The sequence below is a fragment of the Tursiops truncatus genome, chromosome 15, assembly GCF_011762595.2.
Source record: "Tursiops truncatus isolate mTurTru1 chromosome 15, mTurTru1.mat.Y, whole genome shotgun sequence".
NCBI classification, from domain to species: domain Eukaryota; kingdom Metazoa; phylum Chordata; class Mammalia; order Artiodactyla; family Delphinidae; genus Tursiops; species Tursiops truncatus.
In genome coordinates this window covers 47,074,279-47,099,482 of record NC_047048.1, presented here as the reverse complement: position 1 = coordinate 47,099,482, position 25,204 = coordinate 47,074,279, and the positions used below count along the sequence as shown (strand labels likewise).

Sequence of the window (25,204 nt, the reverse complement as noted above, 5' to 3'; positions counted from 1 at the left end):
GAATAACACTGCTTTTTCATACCACTGGGAAATCTATCTGTTATTCAGGAAACTTTCTTGGCACAATACATTACCTATTTGGGGAAAAAAACACAAATTAAATTCCTACCCCACACTACACACAAATCTGAAACCTTATAAGTATTAATGATTTAAACATATAAAATCTAAAAAAAGAAGTCCAAAAAGATTAAGCCATCACACAGTAGGCATAAATACCAGTCTTTTTATATCAGTCTTTTCTGAGAGAGATTTTATTTTTTATTTTTACTCGTTTTAACATTAAAGTAGAATATTTTACATTGAATGTTATCAAAGCCAGAATCCATCAAAAGGATGGTTCATTGATAAAACCATGTAAAATTTAAAATGTCTACAAGGCAAAAGACATCATATGCAAAGGTAAATGATAAATGGCTTGTTTTTAAATTTTAAAGTATATGCAAATAGTTATAGATAGGATTAATAACCTTGAATCAGAATAGTCTGATATAAAATTAATAAGCTGGAGCTAGAGGGAAGATGGGAGAGTAAGAAGCACCAGGAATCTGTCTCCCCACCTAGACAACAACTGGCCTGATAGAATCTGTCTAATGTTAAGTATTATACAACTCTGGAGTCTATTAAAGAGGAAGGTTTCCAGGGGAAAGCTTCATTGTAAACTGTGGTTAATTTGGGTCAACTTCAGCTCTTCGCACAGTAGCCTCCCGACACCCTATCCCCAACCCTGTGGCAGGCAGCTGGGCATACGCTCCTAGAGCAGCTTGCACATAGCTTGTGAGAGTCAGGGTGGGCAATAAAGATCCTCTCCTCCAAATACCAGAATCTGTGCTCTGATTGCTGGTTCTGGTCACAGAGGTACAGACTCAGAGGCAGACAGCCATTGTTGCAGTGCCTCTCCCTCCAGATGAAGTGACCTCCAGGGATTTTAAAAGGCTAGTCCTTGTCTCCCTTTTTGGAGACAGACATTTAAGGAGATATACAAATGGCCAAAACGCACATGAAAAGATACTCGACAGCATAATCATTAGGGAAATGAAAACTGAAATCACAGGATACCACCTCATACCCATTAGGATGGCTATTACCAAACAAAAAACAAAAAACAAAATAACAAGTGTTGATGAGGTTGTGGAGAAATTGGAACCTTTGTGCACTATTACTGGGAATTTAAAATGGTGTAGCTGCAATGAAAAAGAGTACACTGGTTCTTCAAAAAATTAAAAACAGAATTACCATATAATCCAGCAATTTCACTTCTGGGTACCCAAAAGAATTGAAACAGATATTTGTACACCTGTGTTCATAGCAGCATTATGCGTAATAACCAAAAGTTGGAAACAACTCAAGTTGCTTCAAACCATTCAATGTATAAATGGATAAACAAAATGTGATATATACATACAATGGAATATTATTCAGCCTTAAAAAGAAATTCTGACGCATGCTACAACATGGTTGAACCTTGAGGACATCATGCTAAGTGAAATAGGCCTGTCAGGAAAGAAAGAAAAAATGTGTGATTCCACTTATAAGAGGTACCTAGAGTAGTCAAATTCATAGGGACAGAACTACGAATGGTGGTTGCCAAGGGCCAGGTGGAAGGAAACAAGGAGTTAGTGTTTAATGAGCACAGAGTTTCAGTTTCTCAAGATGAAAAGGATTTTGCAGATGGATGGTAGTCATAGTTATACAATGTAAATATACTTAAAGCTACTGAAATGTACCATTAAAAATGTTTAAGATGGTAAATTTTACATTGTGTATTTTACCGAAATTTTTTAAAATGTACATGTATATTTATTTATAGCAGCATTATTTATTATAGTCCCAAACTGGAAATAACCCAGATGCCTTTCAATGGATAAATGATTAAACAAACAGTGGTACATCCACTGTTTAGCAATAAGATGGTACAAGCTATTGATAAGAACAACCACCTGGATGAATCTCAAGAGAATTATACTACGTGATAAAAAAGCCAGTTCCCAAAAACTCATATCCTATATGATACCATTTATATAACATTTTTGAAATGACAAAATTATACAAACGGAGAATAGATTAGTAACTGCCAGGTGTCGAGCAAGGGGTGAAGGTTGGAGGTGAGTAGGTGAGACTATAAAAGGGCAACATGAGATATCCCTGTGGTGATAAAAGTGTTGTGTATCTTGACTGTCAATACTATCCTGAATGTGATATTGTACTGTAGTTTGGCAAGATGTTCCCATTGGTGGAAACTGGGCAAAGGGTACATGGAATCTCTCTGTTGTATTTCTTAGGATTGCATGTGAATTTATAAGTACTTCAAAATAAAAAATTTGAAACAGCATAACTGGCCATATTAACTAGCCATATGAAATTAAGTGTTGATATATCATATACCAGTTATGATAAAACTCTACAATTACAAAGTATGTTTAATATCATGTTGTCTTTCAAAGTACCTTACACAAAGGCAGAAAAACTGTAAGAACACAATCTAGCCACCAGAAAAGAAGAAAATAGGATTCCTTGTGGTGGAATCATGCCCATAAATTGAAAGAATAGAATAACATCCTTAATCTACTCTTTACTTAATTTAAAGATGTATCCCAGGTCCAGTCAAAGCATAAAACAGCTGAAAATTAAGGAATAGATGGTAGCAACTTTGTAGCACAAACTATTTAAAGTTGTCCTTTACCAAAGGAAAACAAAATTACTTTCAATTTCAACTTTAATGAATTTTCTGGAAGAATTCAAAAGAATGTACACATTCTATCTCAGACATTCTGAAAACTGAATGCGCATTGAAATTACCTACAAAACTTGAAAAACTACAGATGCCTGGGTCCCATTTACAGAGTTGCTGTTTTCATTGATTTTGAGTGCAGCCAGGGCTTCTGAATTTTTCAAAGCTCCCCAGTGACTCTGATGTGCAGCCAAAGTAGAAAACCACTGCTCTACTGGTTACACCTAACTCCAGATACGATCAATCACTAAAATCATCTTATTAGTCAGTGCTAAAGAGCTAAGCCTATTAAATTCTGATGAAATCACATCACCAAGATCATTTTCACATCCAACATATTAATGACAGTGAGAATGATATTAATAGTCAACATCTGAGTGTTTCTATGCCCCCAAAATTGGAGTAAGAATTCTTGATACATTATCTCAAGGAATCACAACGTCTCCATGAGAAAAGTGTCTTGGAGGTAACTTGCCCCTGGTCACATAAAGGCCTCTAAAGTCTGTGCTCTGAGCTACTATGTGTTCATCAATGGTACCAACTATACAAAGACAGACTTCTCAAAGGTAGACAGCAAACCTCTTAGGAATCTGGCAATAGCCAGCAAAACAGTAAATGCACATCCTCTATGAGTCAGCAATTCTACTTCCAACTATCTACCCCAATAGAACACGTATATATTAAGTGATGTGTACAAGAATATTCATGGAATTATCAATGTTAATGGCAAAATCTAGAATCAACCTGAATGCCTATCAATAAAGAAACAGCTAAATAAATATGGTAAAATGCTATTCAACAGTTTAAAAATTAATTCATCTATATATATCAACATGGACAGATTTCAAAATACATCTTGCTGCATTACAAAAAATATTTTAAAAAGCCATGTTATAATACTACTTATCTACAAACTTACTAAAGATACTACAGTATGATACCATTTACCTACTTAAAAAAGAATACTATATATTCTTTTCCAACTATATACGTTGGAATACTATATATTCCAACATTTCTGTTGGAACAGAGAGCAGCAAATCAAACAAGTAACTGTGGTTATCAGACTGAGCAGGAGTCTGGGATTGGGAATGGGAGTAAAAACGAAGACCAGGTTTATGTAAAATGCTTTAATATTTAAGAAGATAACTTATTCCTCTACCACACAATTAAAAAGTAATAAATACAATGGTTAGATACATTTATTAATTTATATTATTTTTATTATTATATTTGTTAATAGTACACATTTACAAAATATCAGTTCCAGCTCCTGGTAATGAAAGAATAGCTTATATGAGACTAACCTACAGACCAATAATAATTACAAACTCTGGGCAGAAGTTTTAAACTAAAAAAAAAAAAAAAAAGCCTATTTGAAGGCAAGTGACAAAAAGCTGGCAGAAATAGGAGAGGATTCAACCACTGAAAGAAAAGAAACATACTGGGTGAGATCCAAATTCAAACAGCTTTCACCATGAGGCACTCCCCACTCTGTGAGATACACAGAAAATAGAGCTCAGGTAGAAAACTACAGTCTTATTGGCCTGAGACGAAGGAGTCTGGGGCTACTGAAGCCACTGGAAAGTAAGGGAGGAATCCTGGAAAGGAGAAATCCACAAAAAAAGAAGCCCAAAAATCTATGTAAAAGTCCCCTCAAATCCTGAATGAGTCCTTGACTGTTCATACAGGATGCAAGATTCCGTAAAGTCCACGGAGGAAAATAACAGCTGAAAAGTGAACAGATGTTTTAGTAAATACCCACTGTAGTAGAGACAAAATTTAAAGTTTGAGACTTTCCACTGAAACCCCAGAAAGGCCATATCTCAGGAATAATATTAGACCACAAACTAGTACTAAGAGACAACTCTAGGATTAAGAAAAAAACTGAAATAGACTCACTTTAACAAAGCCAAAAACCAGGCTGTGACAATATCAAGGTGAACTGCAAATAATTTAATTACATGTTAGAACAAACTCAACATCATTCAAAGTATGATAACAAATCATAGTCACAAGGTGTAATTTTTTTTTAAAAAATTGAGACATGCAACTAAACAGGAAAGTGTGACCAAGGTCAAGAAAAAAAAAAATCTATCAATAGAAACTGACCCACAGATTACCTAGATTTTAGAATTAGCAGTCAAAGATTTCAAAATAACAATGATAAATATGCCAACAATGGATATAATGGGTGAAGACATGGGAAATTTCAAGACAAAGATGAAGGCTGTTTTTTTAATGGAAACTTTAAAACTGAAAACACAATATTTTATATTTTTTAAATCATAACATCAGATTAATATCAAATTAGATACTGCAGGAGGAAAGATCAATAAACTCAAAGACCAATTCAACAGAAATCAAACAAATAGAAGTGTGATGGTTAATCTTATTTGACAACTTGACTGGGCCAGAGAGTGCCCAGATATTGGTCAAGCTTTATTCTAGGTATGTCTGTGAGGGTATGTTTGATAAGGTTGAAATTTACATTTAAATTGATAGACGGAGTAAAGCAGATTGCCCTCCCTTTGTAAATGGACCTCATCCAATCAGCTCAAGGCCTTAATAGAACAAAGATGCAGACTCTCCCAGAGTAAGAGAAAATTCCTCTTGCCTGACTGCCTTTCAACTAGCACATCAACTTTTTCCTGCCTTCATACTTGATCTGAAACATTAGCTGTTCCTGGGTCTCAAGCCTGCCAGCCTTCACACTGGAACTATACAATTGACCCTCCCAGTTTTCAGGCCTTTGAATTTGGATTGAAACTACCCCATTGGCTCTCCTGGTCTCCAGCTTGCTGACTGACCCTGCATATCTTGGGACTTGTCAGCCTCCATGATTGCCAATTCTTTATAATATCTCTTTAGATAGATAGATGATAGATAGATAGGTATCTTATTGGTTCTGTCTCTATGGAGAGTCCTGACTAACACAGAAAGCACCGAGAACGAAGACTGAAAAAAATCAGAGCCTCAGGAACACATGACAGTATCAAATGTTTTAATATAAGTGAAATTGAAGTCCTAGAAACAGATGAGGGAGAGCATGAAGCAGAGAGTCCAATAGTTTTCCTAATTTGATTAAAAACTGAACCCTCAGATTCAACACGCACAATAAAACTGGCACAAAGGAAACCATACCTAGGTGAAAACAAATAGAACAATTTTTTAAAACAGTCAGAGAAAAAAGAAGACACATTACACACAAGGAAGCAATAATGATCATGTCTAACTTCCTAGCAGAAACAATGGAATCCAAAATATAATGGAATAACATCTTTAAAAGTGCTAAAAGGATACAATGGAATATTATTCAGCTATAAGAAGGAAATTCTGATACATGCTACAACATAGATGAAAACATGCTAAGTGAAATAATACAGACACAAATGACAAATATTACGTGATTCCACTTAGAGGAGGGACCTAGAACAGGCAAATTCATAGACAAAGAAAGGAGAATAAAGGTTACCAGGGACAGGCAAGAGGGGGATGGGTAATCACTGTTTAATGGGTACAGAGTTTGTTTGGGCTGAGGAAAAAATAGAAATGGATGGTGGCGATGGTTAATCAACACTATGAATGTATTTAGTACCACTGAATTATACACTTAAAAATTGTTAAAATGGGGGCTTCCCTCGTGGGGCAGTGGTTGAGAGTCCGCCTGCCGATGCAGGGGACACAGGTTCATGCCCCAGTCCGGGAAGATTCCACATGCCGCGGAGCGGCTGGGCCCGTGAGCCATGGCCGCTGAGCCTGCGCGTCCGGAGCCTGTGCTCCGCAAGGGGAGAGGCCACAACAGTGAGAGGCCCGCGTACCGCAAAAAAAAAAAAAAAAAATTGTTAAAACGGTAAATTTTATGTTATATTTTACCACAATAAAAAAAAAAGAAAAAAAGTGCTAAAAGGAAAAAACCTGCCAACCTAGAAGTCTATATCCAACAAAAATGTCTTTTCAAAGTAAAAGCATTTTAAGGATGTTTTTCAGATAATGAAAGCTGAGAAAAGTTTTCACCACTACATCTACCACATTACCAGAAAATATGTAGCATTCCAGGCTTAAGGAAAAGATGCCAGAAAGAAATTCAAATCTACATATAGGAATGAAATATGTAAGTACATGTGAAAATGTGTAATAAACTTAGAATAAACCTTAGAAAGACATTCTAAAAGCTTAAGGGGAATAAAAACCTACAAATTATGCCCCCCAAAAGGTAATCAAGTATAAAACATTATCATTAACCAGCACCAACATACCATTTTATTTCTACTGAGGATTAAACAAATGGCTGAGTATAAGATGGTATTTAAATTTTTTTTAATCTAAATAATAGTTATAATTTCTCCTTTTAAATTCCCCATAGCTCAGAACCATTCTTTTTTGGAAAACAAAGAAGAATATATCACTTAACTTTCAAACGTTTTATTCACAGAACATTTCTTGTTGATTGGTTATATAAGTCATAAAAAAAAATCTATGGCACAATATATTTGTCTTATTACAAGTATAAAAAATAGTCAAAAATAATTTTGCCATCTTGAAAAAAAATCTAGTACTATTTTCTAACACATTTTTATATAAATGTTCTAAAGTAAAAATGGCAGACTGAATGCATGAATTCATCTCCATGCCCTACTAAAACTTTACCAAAAAGAAATTTAAGTGGGGGAAAAGACTGACATACACAAGGGGTGATTATAATGAGAAGGGAGATACCAACAGTTTTAGAACATAGAAAGCAAGTGGACAAACAGTAACTAATTGAGCAGAGGAAGATGAACCCCAATGCCCACTAGCCAAGACATCACAAAGCAAACTAATCTCGGCCAAAGTAAACTAATTCCTGCCAAAGAAACATCAAGAGAGCTCAAAGTAGAAAGCACCTGGTGTCTCTGAAAGCCAGGTTGAGACTAAAAACAGGAGAATGGGCAGAAAATGTCAATAAGGAACATGTAGATGCCCAAATCCCCTCCTTGTGCTTGCAGAAAACATGGAGGGGCTGAACTAGATCGGCACCAAATTAGCAGACACCAAGCACATCTGGGAGCAGGTACGGGGCTCTACCTAAAACCGAGTTTGACGTTAAAGTCTGATAAGGGCACCGTGACACCTCCAGCCCCTTCCCTTGTTCTGTACCAGAATATTGGCTATTGCCTTGCCAGAGCTGGGAAGATTTCTCTGTCTAATCCAAAAGAAAAATGTGTAGAGAAATGATCAATGCCTCCCCTCTTGAGGTCAAACAGACCTGCCCTCACACACAAAGCTGCCAACAAGTCTTTAGTTAACTCACTCATGAATATGAAAACTGCAGAGGGTCACTAGATAGTTGAGGAAATTAGCTAACATGTATTAGGGTCTGAAACAAACACAAAGACAGAGGAAGCAGAAACAGTGGATAAGAACAAGTTTTAAACCATAATATCCTAAGAGAGAGAGTAAAAATACTGAGTTGATGAAACAAAACCCAATGTTTTAAAAGTATTAATCACAGATGAATCTAGAAATTAAAAATATGGAAACCAAAATTATAAATTCATTAGAAGTAGATTTGGAAGATAAAATTGAAGAAACTTCCCAGAAAGCAGGACAAAAGACAGAGATTTTTAAAAGGAGAAAAAGTAACTTTTGAAAACGATACATGGGATTAGAGGACAAGATCCAACATCTAATTGAAAGAAATTAGAAAAATATAACAAAGGAGAGATAGGGGGGAGATAATTACACAAATTTTTTTTAATTTCCCCAAAGCACATGGATTTCCAGATGGAGAGTCCAAAAGAGTACCCAGTACAATAAGTAAAAAAAGACCCATCCCAAGATATCATTGAGGTAATAAGACCACTGAAATAAGAACTTCCTTCCAAAGAGGCAAAAGACACCACAAAAAACTGGGAATCAAAGTGCCAGCAGACTGCATAATAGCAAGACTGGAAATTAGAAGACAGAGCAATTTCTTCAGAAACCTAAGAGAAAGTGATTTCCCACCTTCCATATATCAAATGAGGGAGTAAAACAAGAAAAAAAAAAAAGACATTCGGAAACAGACAATTTGATACTGGAGAGAGGAAAAGGGAATTCCAAAGTGATGGGGAGGTGAAGACCAGATGACAGCTGCACAGCAGGCCTACTGAGCACCCACTCTAGACCCAGGTTGCCAGGTGGCCTGCCTCCAAGGAAAAACAAGATGGAATTGGCAGATGAGCTGATTTGTGTGCCTGATATAAGAGCTCCACAGCAAGTTCCACTGGGCAGACTCTAAGGCAGCATTAGTGGTGGCGAGTGTGAGGATCCAGGACTCTCACACTCCCGGCCTCCCTGCACACACACATTTCTCCTCCCTCCAGCCTCTCAATATTACAACTTGCAGCAGTATGCAGTTCATTCTGAATATAATGTTACTAAGAGCTGGTCCTTATTAGACACTTGCTATGATAAATAGTCATCTCTTTTTTATACAACTTGGTTTCCTTGGAGCTAATGATTCCTCACTTTTTCATTTGATTATTTAAATTACATTCATAGATTACTTGATAAAAATTTAAAAAACAAGTAGTATATGTTTTTACTATTTGTTTTATGCATAAACATGTAGCCATGATTTCTTTTTTAAGACAGACATATAAAACACACATATATACATATTTATAACCTCATTTTTCACTTTTTTAAGTCATTATTAGATTTAATCATTATCAGTCTTTATAACAATTTCCAGTTACTTCATAACATTTCATTATAAGACTATGTGATAGTTTACTCACGTTCCTCTGTGTTGGACATAAGTCTTTTTCAAATTTTTTAATAATCTTTCTTTATGTTTTTCTTTTCTTCCCTTTTTTTTATTGAAGTAGTTGATGTATAATATTAAATAAGTCACAGGTATACAATATAGTGATTTCACAATTTTTTAAAGGTTATACTCCATTTATAGTTACTATAAAAATTGGCTATATTCCCTGTGTTATACAATATATCCTTGTAGTTTATTTTATATATAATAGAATTTTTTTTTACATTCTTAATAATGCTCACTGAGTACCCTTCTACATAAATCTATGTCTATATCTCTGATGACAAGTTCCAAGATGCAGAATGGGTTTAAGGCTTTTGATCTATACTACTTAGCTGTCCTCCAAAATTTCTGCCAATCTACATTTGTACCTACAATGTATTATGTTCATTTTACCACACACTTACCAGCAGTAATACAATATTTTTTAACTCTTTCACCAAGTGAGCAGGAACAGATTTAACATGTATTCACCTTAATTTGAATGTCCCTATTAGTTATATTATATTATCTATTTATGACTTTTGACCCTTTTCTATTGGGGTATCACATGTATTCGTGTGACTTTTAATTTGGCAAAACTTGCATATGTATCCCATTGTCATAGTTATGATAAATGTTTTTTCAGTCTTAACTCTTCTGCAGTCACACTTTTGTTCTTCCTTCTCATACACCTGGTACCTAGATAGGCCTTCCTCAGCTCAAGGTTGTGTAAATGTTGACCTATGTTTTCTTCTCTCTCTCCGAGTGGCTGGTATTATGGTTTTATTGTTAGTAATTATTTTAAGTAGCCTAAAAGGGATCCTTTAACAATACTTCTATAAAAACATGAGCAAGGACTTCCCTGGCGGCGCAGTGGTTAAGAATCTGCCTGCCAATGCAGAGGACATGCGTTCGATCCCTGGTCCGGGAAGATCCCACATGCCCCGGAGCAACTAAGACTATGAGCCACAACTACTGAGCCTGCGTGCTGCAACTACTGAAGCCCGCGCACCTAGAACCCATGCTCTGCAACAAGAGAAGACACCACAATGAGAAGCCTGCACACCGCAATGAAGAGTAGCCCCCACTCGCCCCAACTAGAGAAAGCCCACACACAGCAACGGAGGCCCAATGCAGCCAAAAATTTTTTTAAAAGCATGAGAAAGCAGGAGTGGGGGGACCTCAAGAATATAAAGGTGGCTTAAAATCAAATAACTTTCTATTTATCTTTTAACTAAAATATTTCAACATACAAGCTTTCTTCCTTAAATATAGGTACTATATGGATCAAAAGCAATGTAACACTTTCAGGTATATATGCTAATACAGCTTAATTTTGAAAAGTTTTACTTACTTGTGGTCATGATGTTAGGAGGGCAAGAGGGTATTCCATGATCTACTGCCCATCTGTAGGCTCCTTCTCCAACTAAAAAGCTAACAACAGAAAAATTACTCTTTTAAAAATTCATAGTGTCATCTTCTCCTACATATTCAATAAAGTAATATAAGTAATATAGTAAGGCAACTGAAAAAATTTTGCAATACCTCAAAATGGCTACATGCCTAAAAAATTCTTTTAATTTTTCCCCAAGTTAGAAATTTTAGAACTGGAAATGGTACAATATCATTTGCAATAACTAACCAGTAAAAGTTGGCAAAATGCAACATAAGAAGTAAAAATAGTTGATTTCCCAGTGGAAAACACTAAGATTTATCTTGGATCAACTGTGGTTCTCAGTTTATGTACAAGATCTATTTCATCAGATTAAGAGTCAAAGCTTAAGTGAATGTCTTCAGATTTAGTATTCTTGCCTAGTATAACACCTGGATCTACCCAAAATGAGTGGGGTACATCCAGAGATGCCCAAACACAATGATATGCACTTACATTTCTATGCCTCGATGCAATAAAAATATATATATGGCTGTCAGAATCATTTTTACTGTGGTAAATAAAGCAGTGTGGTATGTCCCAAAAGTAATTTTTTTAAGTCCCAAACTGCAAGTTTTAACATAACAAAGTGAATAAAAGGATACTGTTAGCTAACTGTAAAAGACTTCCTTTCAAAGATTTCAAATAGCATGCAGGATAATTAACCACCCCATTCCCTAACACAGTAATAGCAAGCAGTTACCATAATAATCAATCACTTCATCTCCTTCCACAGCCAACTTCTTAAAGCTCTCAGCCAGCTAGTAATGGATTCCTTGAACTAGTGCCTACTCATTAGTTTCCTGCTCCCTAGTTTTTGTTTCTGTTCCTCTAATCATTCCAACGCTAAAAACTCAAAGTAATACACATTGAAGTCTTTAGATTTGATTGTTCGTAAGAAGATCAATGATAGATTAGAAGAAGAAAGTCTAAGTTGATACTCAGAAACATATCCAAATGGTTCCAATGAGAAACAAATTGGTTAAGCCAATAGTTACTACTATTTTCCAGTATATATGAAGGTGAGAATGGAGGGAGCATTAAAAAAAAGAGAAGAGGGAGAGAGCCAACAAGAATACCTCTTCAAACTTCCATTTTTAAAAAAAAAATCTAAAGGACTCCAAAAATAGAAAAGTTCCTCCTATTCCTGTATCAAATGAAGACCACTGCAAAGAAACTGCAAAGAAAAGCTGTCACATAAAGGAAAATGGAAGAATAACTGAGGTAGGAACTTGGATGCAAGTTGAGCTGTCCTGACAGCATTTGTAGCACTTCCTTCTGCTAGAAAAAGACTTTGATATAAGAAATAAACTCTCTTCACGTGAAGACGTAAAAGAGATGCTGAAGTATTAAATTAAATGATCAGGACAGAAGTTTGGAGCTGAATCTAGTATTCTCAGCACTCCCGTTCGTCATTTGGGGTTCTATCCCAGCATCTGGAATTGAAAGTATTTTATAACATAAGCTTAGTTTTATTTTTCATTTCTTAATCATTCATAGGTTTGATTCTAAATAAAATTAGTTTGCAGTTGTCTGCTATGCAAGGTTTTAAATACATCAGGCGTTGTACAATATTCACAGGAAGGTGAATATTTGATGCCGTCTTACGGATAAGAATTCTGAGATCTTGACCTTTCCTTACTACCAAAAATTACTTGTCCAGTAGTTTGACATCACACAAAATGGCATATAACTGCTTTTGAAATCATTTTAAAATGCTAAAAAGCTACGTGAGCTTTCGCTAAAAACTATACTACCAAAAATGAAAAATCTCTTCCCAGAACACTGAATGCAGCACCAATTCAAATTTTTCTCAAATATTCTTCTGAGTCTCCAAGGAGAAAGCTTTCACAGAAGTTTCACCTCAATTCACTAGAAAAATCCATCGACTCCACCTTGTTAACACATCCAGAATCTGACCACTTCTCACCACCGCCCTGGTCTGAGCTGCCATCATCTATTACCTACAGTGTTGAAAGGGCCTCATCACTTCCATGCTCACCTTGCTCTGTCCCCTGCCCCAGTCTAATCTCAACACATCAGCCAGTGACATCCTTGTAAAACACAAGTCAGGTAATGACATTTCTCTTCTCAAAATCCTGCGAAACCCCTCATGAGGACTCTAGCATGAAAACTGGAGCCTTCACCAGGATCTCCAGGCTCCCAAGTGATCTGGTCTTCTCTGCTCCCTCCTCCCCTCATCTCTTCTTCCTCTTGCCCCCTTGCTTACTCTGCTCCAGCCTCTTACAAAACACAAACATGCCAAGGGGACTCCTGCCTCAGGGCCTTCACCCTGACTGTTCCCTGTCAGGATCTTCCTTATTTCCCAAATGGCAAATTTTCCCATCTGTTTAAATATATCTCCCTGATGAGGCCAATTCAAAACTGTACCCAACACACTGCTCCTCTACCCAGTACTCCCAATGCCTCTCATTCTTTTTTACATTTTTTCTTTTTTTCTACCTTCTCACATACCACATAACTTTATCACTGATGATATTATCTGTTGTTTATATCTATCTCCCTCAAATAAACTGCAAGCTTCACAACAACAGGGATCTTTGTTTTTCATTGATATCCATGTATGCTAAGCATTTAGAACAGTGCCTGAAGCACACTAAGCATTAGAAAAACATTGGCAAGATATTCAACAATAAGCTAGGGTGTCAAAATTCTCTAAAGGACAGCATTTTCCTTGTGTTATGCTCTCCTTAATTTACACTAAAGCAAGTCTAAAGTGTTAAGAAACAAAAGCAACACTACTGAGACCAGCACTGAGTGGGATTATTAAAACCTTCAACAAGCTGAGCTATTGAAGTGCCAGCATAGCCAAACACCTGAAAACACAGTGAGGTCAATTAACAGTTTCATGGATGGGAAATTTTCAAAAACCATGACACTATGTAGTCAGTCTAAAAATGTGCAATTTAGTGATTCAGAAAGCTCTCAAAACTGCTTAAAATGCATTATGCTGGATGAGAAAGATATAGGAGAAAATGACAGCTGCCTCTTTGGACTTAAAAATGGATTTCTATATATTTTGCCTATTACTTCTTTATCATAAATGCACAGAACTGAAGAAAGACCACCAATTTGGTGGCTACTGATTATTTAAAGCTTACAAACACATAAAGTGCAAATAAGGGAGAACCTGCTGTATGTGGAAATAACACGTAATGACCAAATTAAATAATAAGGATTTAACTCTTCTTAAAATTTTTATTACAAAAATTTTCAAACATATACATTACAGAGAATAGTATAATGAACCCAAAGGATCATCACCCATTTTCATCAATTGTTAATAAATTGCTAATCTCATTCATTTATATTCCCACCCAGATTATTTTGAAGCAAATCTCAGATATCATATAACTTCAAATATAAATATTTTAGCATGCATCTCAAAAAATAACTTTTTTAAAAAACATAACCACAACATAACCAATTGACACCTAAAACAATTAACAATAAATCCTTAGAATCAAAATAGTTTATTCAATCGATGTTCACATTTCCCTGATTGTCTCATAAAATTTTTGCTATTATTGTTATTTTTGCCTTTTAAACTATTTTGTTTGAAGGGGAACCCAACTAACCCATCCATACCTCCTGATTAGTTGATAGCTCTCTTATGTTTCTTTTAGTCTATAGGTTTTTAAATTTTCTTTTCACATTCATACAACAAAGGTACTAAAATCAATGAATTTATGAAATACAATAGGTTAAATAGTATTTTTAAATAAACAATGTACCAAAAATTAAATTTGCATCTCAAAAAATCTGAGGGTCTCATGAGCAATAATGCTTTTCTAGCTTTCCCTTTTTCACCAAAAGAAACATAATTTCCAAAAATTATAACTTATTCTATAACATATTAGGGTAGCAGTCAGCAATTTTTTTTCTGTAGAGGGCCCGACAGTAAACAGTTTGGGCTTTCTGACCAGATGTCTCTGCTGCAACAACTCAGTTTGGCCTCTGCGGAGCACAAGCAGCCATAGACAATATGTACACAAATGGGTATGGCTGTGTTCCAATAAAACTTTATTTACAAAACACAGGCAGTAGTCCAGATTTGGCCCACACACCATAGTTTGACAACCCCTGTTTTGGATGGTTATGCCTATCAAAGTTGTACCCTATCAAAATGAAGGAGGAAAGAGTAAAAATAAATAAAATTTATTTACTTCTACAAATAAAATAAACGTAGGAAAATACGACACAGTTTATGATAGTAGGCCCACCAAATTTATGAGGATATCATATGCATGCTAAATATATTCTACTAATCTGACCAAACACCAATACTTAAATAATATATCATATCATGGTGGCAATAACCAGAAAATTAAAACATAAAAAATTATCAGCTAATAGAAATAACATTCTGCCTAAAGTTTTGCTGAGGGTTTTTGTAACAAAGCAGTAAGAGTTTATAAAATTCTAACAGAATTTAGATACAGCTGAAACAAATACACTCCCTGTCTTCCTCAATAGATATATAGACAGATGAACTTTTTATTTAAAGACTTCTTAGAAAACACCCAATGACTTGCTGCCCCCATAGAGTCACCTGCCTCTTCAACAGATGACACCAGAAGACCAGTTTCTAAGTCCTCCATCTGCTTTTGATAGTTTTTCTACCTCTATGCCTGGCATACAGGAAGTAAACAAAAAATATTTGCTGAATGAAGGAATGGGTAAGTGAATGAATAACTAAATGGGTGTAAACATTACTTCTTACTATTATAAAAGGATTCTACTCTATGGGTTCTAATCTGCTGCTTCTAATGTGATAAGGACAGACTCCATAAATTTTTAATAGCGTAACAGTGTCAAGTATGGTACTCAGTTTCTTTGTTGGCAAAAGGTATGTTACCCTCATAAATCATATAATGATTTTATGAGATAATACACACAAACCACATAAAACAATGCTTCTCACAGTGTACAAAGGCAATAAATTTTAGCTATTATCATTATAGAAATTAGATATCTAGACTTATTAGGGTTGTGTGTAAACAAGCTTAAAGTAAAAACATGATACATTTGTTTTATTTATTTAGGATACTCAGGGAATTGGGTTTTTTTTAAACTACTGCAGGTATACTGTGAACTTGCAGGTATGTGAGAGATTTCTGCTTCTGGACAAGATGGAGTAACAGGGAATACATTTACACTCTTGCTTGAACCAATGGAAAAGAAAAATCAGATTAAATACAGAAAATGATAGTTTTCAGGCATTAGACAGTAGGTAGCATAGGACAGTGATCCTTAAAAGAAAGGAAACAAACAAGGTAAACCTTATGATTGCCCTAGCTTACTGCCTGGAGACTTTCCAGCCACAGCACAGGAACAGGAACTCAGGCAGAGCCCTGCAGCCTCTCTGAGTTGAAGACAGAGAGCTGGGCATCCAGAGAAGCCCAGGTGGCCAAGTTCACAGGGCAGAGAACCAGAGAGGAGACAGCTATGCAGAGAAACGACTCAAGAAATCTACAGAGTCCGCCTATAGTCTTCAGCTGAGTACAGATCAGTGTACGTGTAAGATGAAATCATCCAAAGCCTGGGAAAGAATAACATGAAAAGTTTTAGAGGAAGCAATCCCCAAGTTCACACAGGGCCAGAAACAGCTCCTGTTCCCACCAAAGTAAAAAACCGCATTCTAGTTGCATCTGTTATAGTACTCAGAAAGGTTTTGCCCAACAGCAAAGCAAAATTAGCTCAAGGCTAAATGCTTCTCTAGTTGCATGTAACAAAGTATAAAGCAAGACCTGAAAGGATGAAACTGTCTCTAAATAAATTAACCGCATCCTAGAATTAAAATACAGAAATATCCAACACAAAGTAAGGCAAAACTCACAATATCTGGAATCCAATAAAAAATTACCAAACATGCAAAGAAGCAGGAAAATGTAACCTATAATGAGAAAAATCATTCAATTGAAAACAACCCAGAAATGACAAAGATGACAGAATTAGGAAACAAAGATATTAAAACAGTTACTATAATTGTATTCATATACTCAAGAAGCTACAGGAAATATCAAACATGTTAAGTAGATACATAGAAGACATTTTTTTAAGGTGCAAACTGAACTTCTAGAGATAAAAACCACAATGTCAGAAATGAAAAATAAACTGGATGGGATTAACAGGTGATTAGATATTGCCAAAAAATAATTAGTGAACTTGAAAAAAGCAATGGAAATTATTCAAAATGAAACAAAGAGAAAAATGAATGGAAAAAGTAAACAAACTGTCAGTGATCTGTAGGACCACTACAAGAGGTCAAATATGTGTAATTGGAATTCTGGAAGATAGACGAGAAGGGGGGATCAGAAAAAAATATCTGAAGAAGTAATAGCCAAAAATTTTCCAAATTTGATGAACTATATATCCCTACATATTCAAGAAGCAAAATGAACCCACACCAAAGACATTACAAGAAAGCTACAGACCAATGTCTCTCATAAACATAGATGCAAAAATTCTTTACAAAATGTTAGCAAATTGGATCCAATAACATATAAAAAGGATAATACATTATAACCAAGTGGAGTTTATCCTGGGAATACAACTGTTGCTTTAACAATCGAAAATCAACCAATCACTATATTAACTGACAAAATAAGGAAAATTATAAGATCATTGCAACAGATGCAGAAAAGCATTTGAAAAAGTACAATCCCCATTCCTATTAAAAACTCTCAGCACACTAGGAAAAGAAGGGAACTTTCTCAACACGATAAAGAGCATCTATGATAAACCTATAGCAGCCATCATATCTAATGGTAAAAGAACAAATGCTTCCTCCCTAAGGCTACAAAACAAGGCAAGGATGTCTACTCTCACACTTTGATTTCACATTGCATAGGAGGTGCTAGCCAGTGTAATAAAGAAAAAGAAATTAACTAAAGGAGTTCACATTAGAAAGAAGAAGTATCTTTATTACTTAAAGAACTATCTTTATTCCCAGAAGACAGAACTATCTATGTAGAAAATCTTATGGAATCTGTAAAAACAGTATGAGAACAAATGAATTTAGCAAATTCCTAAGCTAGAATATCAATATAATAAAATTAATCATATTTCTATATTGGCAAGGAACAACTGGTATTTGCCTTTTTAAAATATGCAATTTATCACATCAAAAAGAAACACTTAAGTATAAATTTGATAAAAACTGTGCAAAATCTCTACACTGAAAATTATAAAACACTGTTCAGAGAGGTTAAAGAAGACCTTAAAAAATGGATAAGTTACAAGTCTAATCAAAATTCCAGCAGGTTATTCACAGAAATCGACAGACTAATTCTAAAATTCACATGAAAATGCAAAATGCCTAAAATGGTCCAAGCAATTTTGAAAACAAAAAATAAAGCTGAAGAACTATGTACGTGAGAAAATTAGATCACTAGTTCCAGACAACTGTAGGATCATTTTATGATATAATTTTAATACAGAGATGGCCATCACTTTTTCACATATATTTTATCTTTGTAAAATATAAAAATATTGCACATATCCCCTTTGACAATTGCCTCATCTTGTTCCCTCCTTTCTCCTTCCTAGAGGTAATTATGGTGAGTCTGGTAACCTTCTTTCCAGAACTTTTTTGTACATCTATGTACATGTTTATGTAGACTTAGAAAATCAGAGTGCCAGCATACCTCAGAGATATTGCAAGTTCAGTTCCAGACCACCACAATAAAGTGAATATTGCAATAAAGCAAGTCACACAAATTTTCTGGTTTCCCAGTTTACATAAAAATTATGTTTATACTATGCTGTATTTTATTAAGTGTGCAATAGCACTATGCTTAAAATAACACTGTACATACCTTAATTAAAAAACAGTTTATTGCTAAAAAATGCAAACCATCATCTGAGCCTTCAACAAGTCATAGTAGTAAATAACATTAAAGATCACTGATCACAGAACACCATAACAACTATAGTAATAATGAAAAAGTTTGAAATATTGTGAGAATTACCAAAATGTGACACAGAGACATGAAATGAGCAAATGCCATTGGAAAAATGGCACCAATAGGCTTGCTTGAAGTACAACTGCCACAAACCTTCAATCTGTAAAAAATGCAGCATCTGTGAAGCCCAATAAAATGAAGTACGCCTGTACTGTATATGTTTAATACTACGAAGGAATATATGAGAATGAAAAAAGCTAAAATTGAGGACAATTGTTACCTAGGGGCAGGGCCAGAGATGGGGTCAGGGTAAGGGTATGGGACAGTGAGATGGATAAGGATGCCATTAGAAAGGGTCCAGTCTAGGCAGCTTCAAATCTCTTGGTAATGTTTCATTTTCTTAACATGTTTCATTTTCTTAACATGGGAAACAGGGATATCGTGAATATATTTGGGTAAAAGGTTTCAAGATTTCTCAAAACTATATTAATTTATTTTCTATGACTTGAAATTATAACAGTCAAATAAAGTGATTTCTATAGTACCACTGTCACAACTTTCAACAGAGAGTATTAATGTAACTTTAATGTGTTCAGGCATGCTGAACACATATAGTACTAAAGTATAAGATGGTTGAGTATAAGACAATATTGACGCATATTTGTTTATATTATTAGGCATGTTAACAGGACTGTAATTACATTTTGCAAACAGAAATTTACAAAACTATTTAAGGATGAAATACGATGGTGAGGATTTGCTTTAAAATACTATAGGAAAGAGATGCATGAGATAGATGAAGGGCAAAAATATTGTTAATTATTGGAGCTAGATGGTAAGTTCATGAGGGCTCTTTAAAATGTCCTCTCTACTTTCATAAATATTTGAAAAGTTCAAAGTTTCTTTTAATGAAAATTATATGTTAATGCTGGAGAAAAGAGGTAATTTTACTAATTTTAGTGTCACAATATGTTTCTCCAGAAAAGAAAAATTACATACTTTTATATTAAGAACTTCTCAACATTAAAAATGAGTTTAGGGCTTCCCTGGTGGCACAGTGGTTGAGAGTCCGCCTGCCGATGCAGGGGACACAGGTTCGTGCCCCGGTCCGGGAAGATCCCACATGCCGCGGAGCGGCTGGGCCCTTGAGCCATGGCCGCTGAGCCTGTGCGTCCGGAGCCTGTGCTCCACAACGGGAGAGGCCACAGCAGTGAGAGGCCCGCGTACCGCAAAAAAAAAAAAAAAAATGAGTTTAGACTCTGGTCTTAAAGATACTTTAAAGTTTTATAATAAAAAGACCCCAGTTGAACACTTATTAACAGCAAAAGCATCTCTATAATCAACTACAAAACCTAAAATTAACTGATCTCTTTTCTGCTTTAATCCACAATATTCTATTCCAACAGGAGCTCTATCAAGTATTCAAAATGTTCCAAGATCACAGAACAAAGCGTGTCTTCCTCTCAAAGGCAAGCTACTGCTGGTGTGTAACCAACTGCATCAGCCTTCTGTGGATAAAAATAGCCTTCAAACACCGCATGCAACAAAGACCAAAGACCCAGGGAAAGTCTAAGAACAAAGCAGTTACCAGGGAGGAATTCGGCCGGCTGAGAGCTTGCCCTTCTGCCCTTCACACAAGAGTCTGTTTGCAACTGAGACTGGGTTCTTGATTCCTATAAAATAAAATTGGCAGAAAATGAAGTCAAAAAGTTTTCAAGTTTCCCACTCAATTCTGTGGCAGTTTCAATATGACAAATTTTAAATATCATGGAAAACTTTCTTTAAATATACTAATGAAAACCGTTAATTATCATGAAAAATAAGGATCAAATTGACAAATATATGAATACTTATAGATATAAGAACAAATATAAAACATATATTCTCATTTTATCATGTGCTACAGCAGCAAAGACTGAATTTGCAATAATACAAATTTAAATTAAGTTCCTTTTTAATAGATTTCAGTATAGAATTTAAAAAATAAACTGAAAATTTGGCATCTATTATCAAAACCATGAATTTCCTCTAAAGAATAAACATGATTACAAACAGCTTCAAGGGAGAAAAATTAATGACCAAAAATTTTAAATCTCACCTGCAAGAAAAAATAAAGAGAAAGTCCTACAAATGGGATAAGGGTGGGGAGAGGCCAAGTATGTACAAGATTGAGACTTAAAATATGGTTCGGATTGTTTCCAGAAGGGAAAACAAAATGTGAACACTGAGAAAAGGGTGCTTACCTAGGAGGAAAAATAGGACAGAAAGTATTAGCATGAAAAAAATTGCTAGCATGACGATGACAATGACAAACATGACAATGATGATGATAGAAGACAGTGACAGAAACTTAGGATCCAGTATGCGCCAGGCCCAGTGTCAAGTCCTTAAATGTATCAGATTATTTAACTGATCCTTCAACTCTATCACATAAGTACAGTTATAAACCCTATCTGATTACTGAGGAAACATTTGCACAGGTTAAGTTACCTGCCCAGGATCACACACTGAGATTTTAACAAAGGCAGCTAATGTCAGAGACCATGCCCTTAACCACTAACCTACGGATGCCTTTCAGAACACTATTAATAACAACAACAACAAAAAAAAAACAGAAGTGGGATACAAAGAGACTAAAAACCTCAAATTAAGGTCACCAGATTGCCTTAAAACAGAACTAGATATTTAGCTAAACACCAAAAACTTCTCTGCCCCCCCAAAGAATGTATGAAGTAGCAAAGAAAGGAAAAGGTTAGATCTCTGTACTCTCTCTTTTTTGCGGTACACGGGCCTCTCACTGTTGTGGCCTCTCCCATTGCGGAGCACAGGCTCCAAACGCGCAGGCTCAGCGGCCATGGCTCACAGGCCCAGCCGCTCAGCGGCATGTGGGATCTTTCCGGACCAGGGCACGAACCCATGTCCCCTGCATCAGCAGGCGGACTCTCAACCACTGCGCCACCAGGGAAGCCCTGTACTAGCTCTTAAAATAAATTTATTTCTGTATGTGATGATACAGTATTGTAAAGACATTAATAATTACCAAATTAACTTACAAATTCAAAGCTATAAATTCTCCATCAAAGCTTCAAAAGGATTTCTATGATGCATGACAAGCTGACTCTTAAATTCATCAGGAAAAAAAATGAAAAAAAATTTTTTGTAAAAAAAACGAAGAGGTATTCACCTTACAAGATAACCATTTTTTATTAAAAGCTATTCTAATTGAGTGTGGTTTGGGTACAAAATAGACAAATATATCAATGGAATAGAATAAAGCTGAAGTTGAGACACAAACACATGTGCATGTGGCTATTTAATACATGATATAGATAGTATTTCAAATGAATAGGAAAACGGATGGACTATCTATGAGAGGTGGAAAGAACACAGAGTGATGGGAGTCAGAAACCAGCTATCAATTTATCGCTTCTCAGCTATAAATTCACCCTTGGTTGCCTTATGGGTGAAAGTGGATATGGGCCTTTTAACTATGTTTCCTTTGCCAGCTGGCACACGGGTCAGCTTTGTCAGTAGAGGGCACTGGAGACACCATGCAGGAGGAAAAGGTGGCCTGCCAGCCAGGCTCCAGGAGAGCACCAGTTATTCTCACTATCTGGTCCACAAGGTTCTCTCCAGTGCTAAGTGCTTGCGGGGTGCAGCTTTCTCCAGCATTTGGCTACCATGTTTTCCCCAACTCCTGATTCAGGCCACAGCAGCATAGCTGACAGCCCCAGAAAGAACAGGACCAGGCCCAGCTCAAGTCACTGATCCCCACACCTTCTCCTCAGCCCCATAGCAAAGCATCCTGTGGGGCTGGCTGTCTAGGGAGCCAAAAGCCCAATCCTCATCCTGCAAACAAAGGTTTAATTCCCATGGCTTCCTGGCCTCTGTGTGCCCACCTATCAGCCTAAGGCCCCCAGGATTGTTTCTGCTCTCACAGTGACTGTGGCCTGGGTAACCCAGCAAAAAAGTGGGCTGTCAAACAGTCAGCTGCAGCCACACCTTTTTCTGTGAGGTCTGAACTCCCTTCCAACTTTATCCTTACCTGGGTAGTCTCCCTCTGCCCTTTACATTAAGCTTCTCCTGTTTAAACTGCTGTGTGGTTTCTGTCCCCTAGGTGGACCCAGACTGACACAGTAACCTTGGACAAATTACTAAATCTCTCCTGTGGCTCAGTTTCCTCACCTATAAAATGGGGATAAAAGTACTGACCTCAGAAGGTTATCATGAGAACTAAATGATTTAACATACATGAACTACTGGAGAACATTGCATGGTATGTATGTAATACTAACCCAATAAATGGTACTTAATATTATTGTTACTGTTGTTATTCAATAAATTATATAGGGACAATTTGCTGATCAATTCAGAAATTGATCAACAAACAATGCATTCAAGAAGCCAATGAAAAATAAATTACACATGTATTTGAAGAAAATGTAAGTGACTATAGTTACAGTTATGAGTGAGATAAACCTTAAGAAATGTAAAATACAAAAGCCACAAAAGGGAAAGTAATAAGTTTGACAAATAAAATTTTAAATTCCAATATGATAAAGCACGTTATAAACAGAGGTAAAAGGCAAGCCACACAAGAAGTATAAACAGTTCACAGAGAAATGCTAATGGCCTTTAAAAATATGAAATTTCATTAAATACCAATAAAACCTCATAATAAAAGAAATTAAAACTAATTGAAATGCTGTTCTTACCTATCACAAAAATCAGAAAAGATACAGAAGATTGGAACAATGAATAAGCAAATTGACCTAGCTGACATACATAGAATACACACCCAACAACTGCAGAATACTCTTTTGACGTTCACATGGAACATTCATCAAAATACACCATAAGCTGAGCCATAAGGCAAGTCTCAGAAAGTTTCAAGGGGTTGGAACCATTCAGAATACATTCTCTAACCACAGTGACATTAAACTGGAAGTCAATAAAGTCTTTAGGCAAATAAATTTGACAACTCCTATGAAAAAGACAAATTCCTTGGGAAACACACATAAGAAAAAATATAGATAATCTTATAACTGGTAAAGAAATTGAATCCCATTTACTTAAAACTTCCCACAAAGAAAACTCCAATGATTCAAAATAACTAATGCATTTTCCAAACAATTAAAAAACATTCCAATTGTACACACACTCTTTCAAAGAACAGAGGAGAAAAAAATCCCAACTCATTTTATGAGGCCAGCCATAACATGATTCCAAAATCTAAAAAGAATATTTTAAGAAAGTAAAATTAAAGCCAATCTATTATATAAACATAGATGTCAAAATCTTAAACATCAGTAAATCAAATCCAGTGGAATGTGAAAAAGATAAAAAATTACAATCCTGACTTTATGCCAGGAATGAAAAGTTGGTTTAACATTCAAAAATCAACCATAAATTCCATCATATGTAACAAAATAAAAAAGAAAAGCCAAAGATGCAGAAAAACACTTAATGATATTCAATAACCCATTTAAAATAAAAATTATCAGCAAACTAAGACTAGAAGGAAATGTCCTCAATCTGATAAAGAGCATTTATGAAAATCCTACAGCTACCAGCACACAGTATGGTGAAATATCTAATGCTCTCCCTCTAAGACCAGGAACAAAGCAAGGATGTACACTATCACCGCTTATATTCAATATTGCACCGAGTGTCAGAGCCAGCACAATAATGCAAGAAAAAAAAATTTTTAATATTAGAAAGGAAAAAAAAAAACTGCCATGATTCAAAGATGTGACTGTGTATATAGAAATTACAAGAGAATCTATTTTTCTAATTGCTTGAATTAATAAGTGAAGTCATCAAGGCCACTGAATATAAGTCCAATACACAAAACTCAACTGTATTTCTAAATACAAAAATAACTGTATATTAATTTTTAAAATATATATTTACAATAGCCATCAAAAAAACTTAATATCTAGAATAAATCTAATAAAAAGGGTATATAAGACATCTATACTAAAAACCATAAAACATTGCTGAGAAAGAAATGAATAATATTTATACAAATGCACATATTTCATGTTCATGAACAGGAATATGCAATATTGTTAAGATGTCAGTTGTCCACATATGGTTTTATACATTCAATGCAATACCAGTCAAAATCTCAGCAGGGTTTTATTATGGACATTGACAAGTTGATTCTAAAAATTTTATGAAAATGCCATAAACTTAGAATAGCCAATACAGGGGCTTCCCTGGTGGCACAGTGGTTAAGAATCCGCCTGCCAATGTGGGGGACATGGGTTCGAGCCCTGGTCTGGGAACATCCCACATGCTGTGGAGCAGCTAAGCCCATGCGCCACAACTACTGA

The 25,204-nt window shown here is 35.5% G+C and overlaps 1 protein-coding gene across 9 annotated transcripts in view; it reads right to left on the bottom strand.

Moving 5' to 3' along the window:
* Positions 1-25,204, bottom strand: part of TASP1 (taspase 1) — a 239,744-nt gene that overhangs the window by 168,271 nt on the left and 46,269 nt on the right. For all 9 annotated transcript variants that reach the window (XR_012326209.1, XM_073792645.1, XM_073792646.1 and 6 more), the window contains exons 6-7: positions 20,455-20,539; positions 10,861-10,940 (exon numbers count right to left, since the gene is read on the bottom strand). Coding sequence is in view for 8 of the 9 variants with exons in the window: in XM_073792645.1 (XP_073648746.1) it covers positions 10,861-10,940; positions 20,455-20,539 (165 nt within the window). In the remaining variant the exon portion in view is untranslated. The remainder of the gene's footprint in view (positions 1-10,860; positions 10,941-20,454; positions 20,540-25,204) is intronic.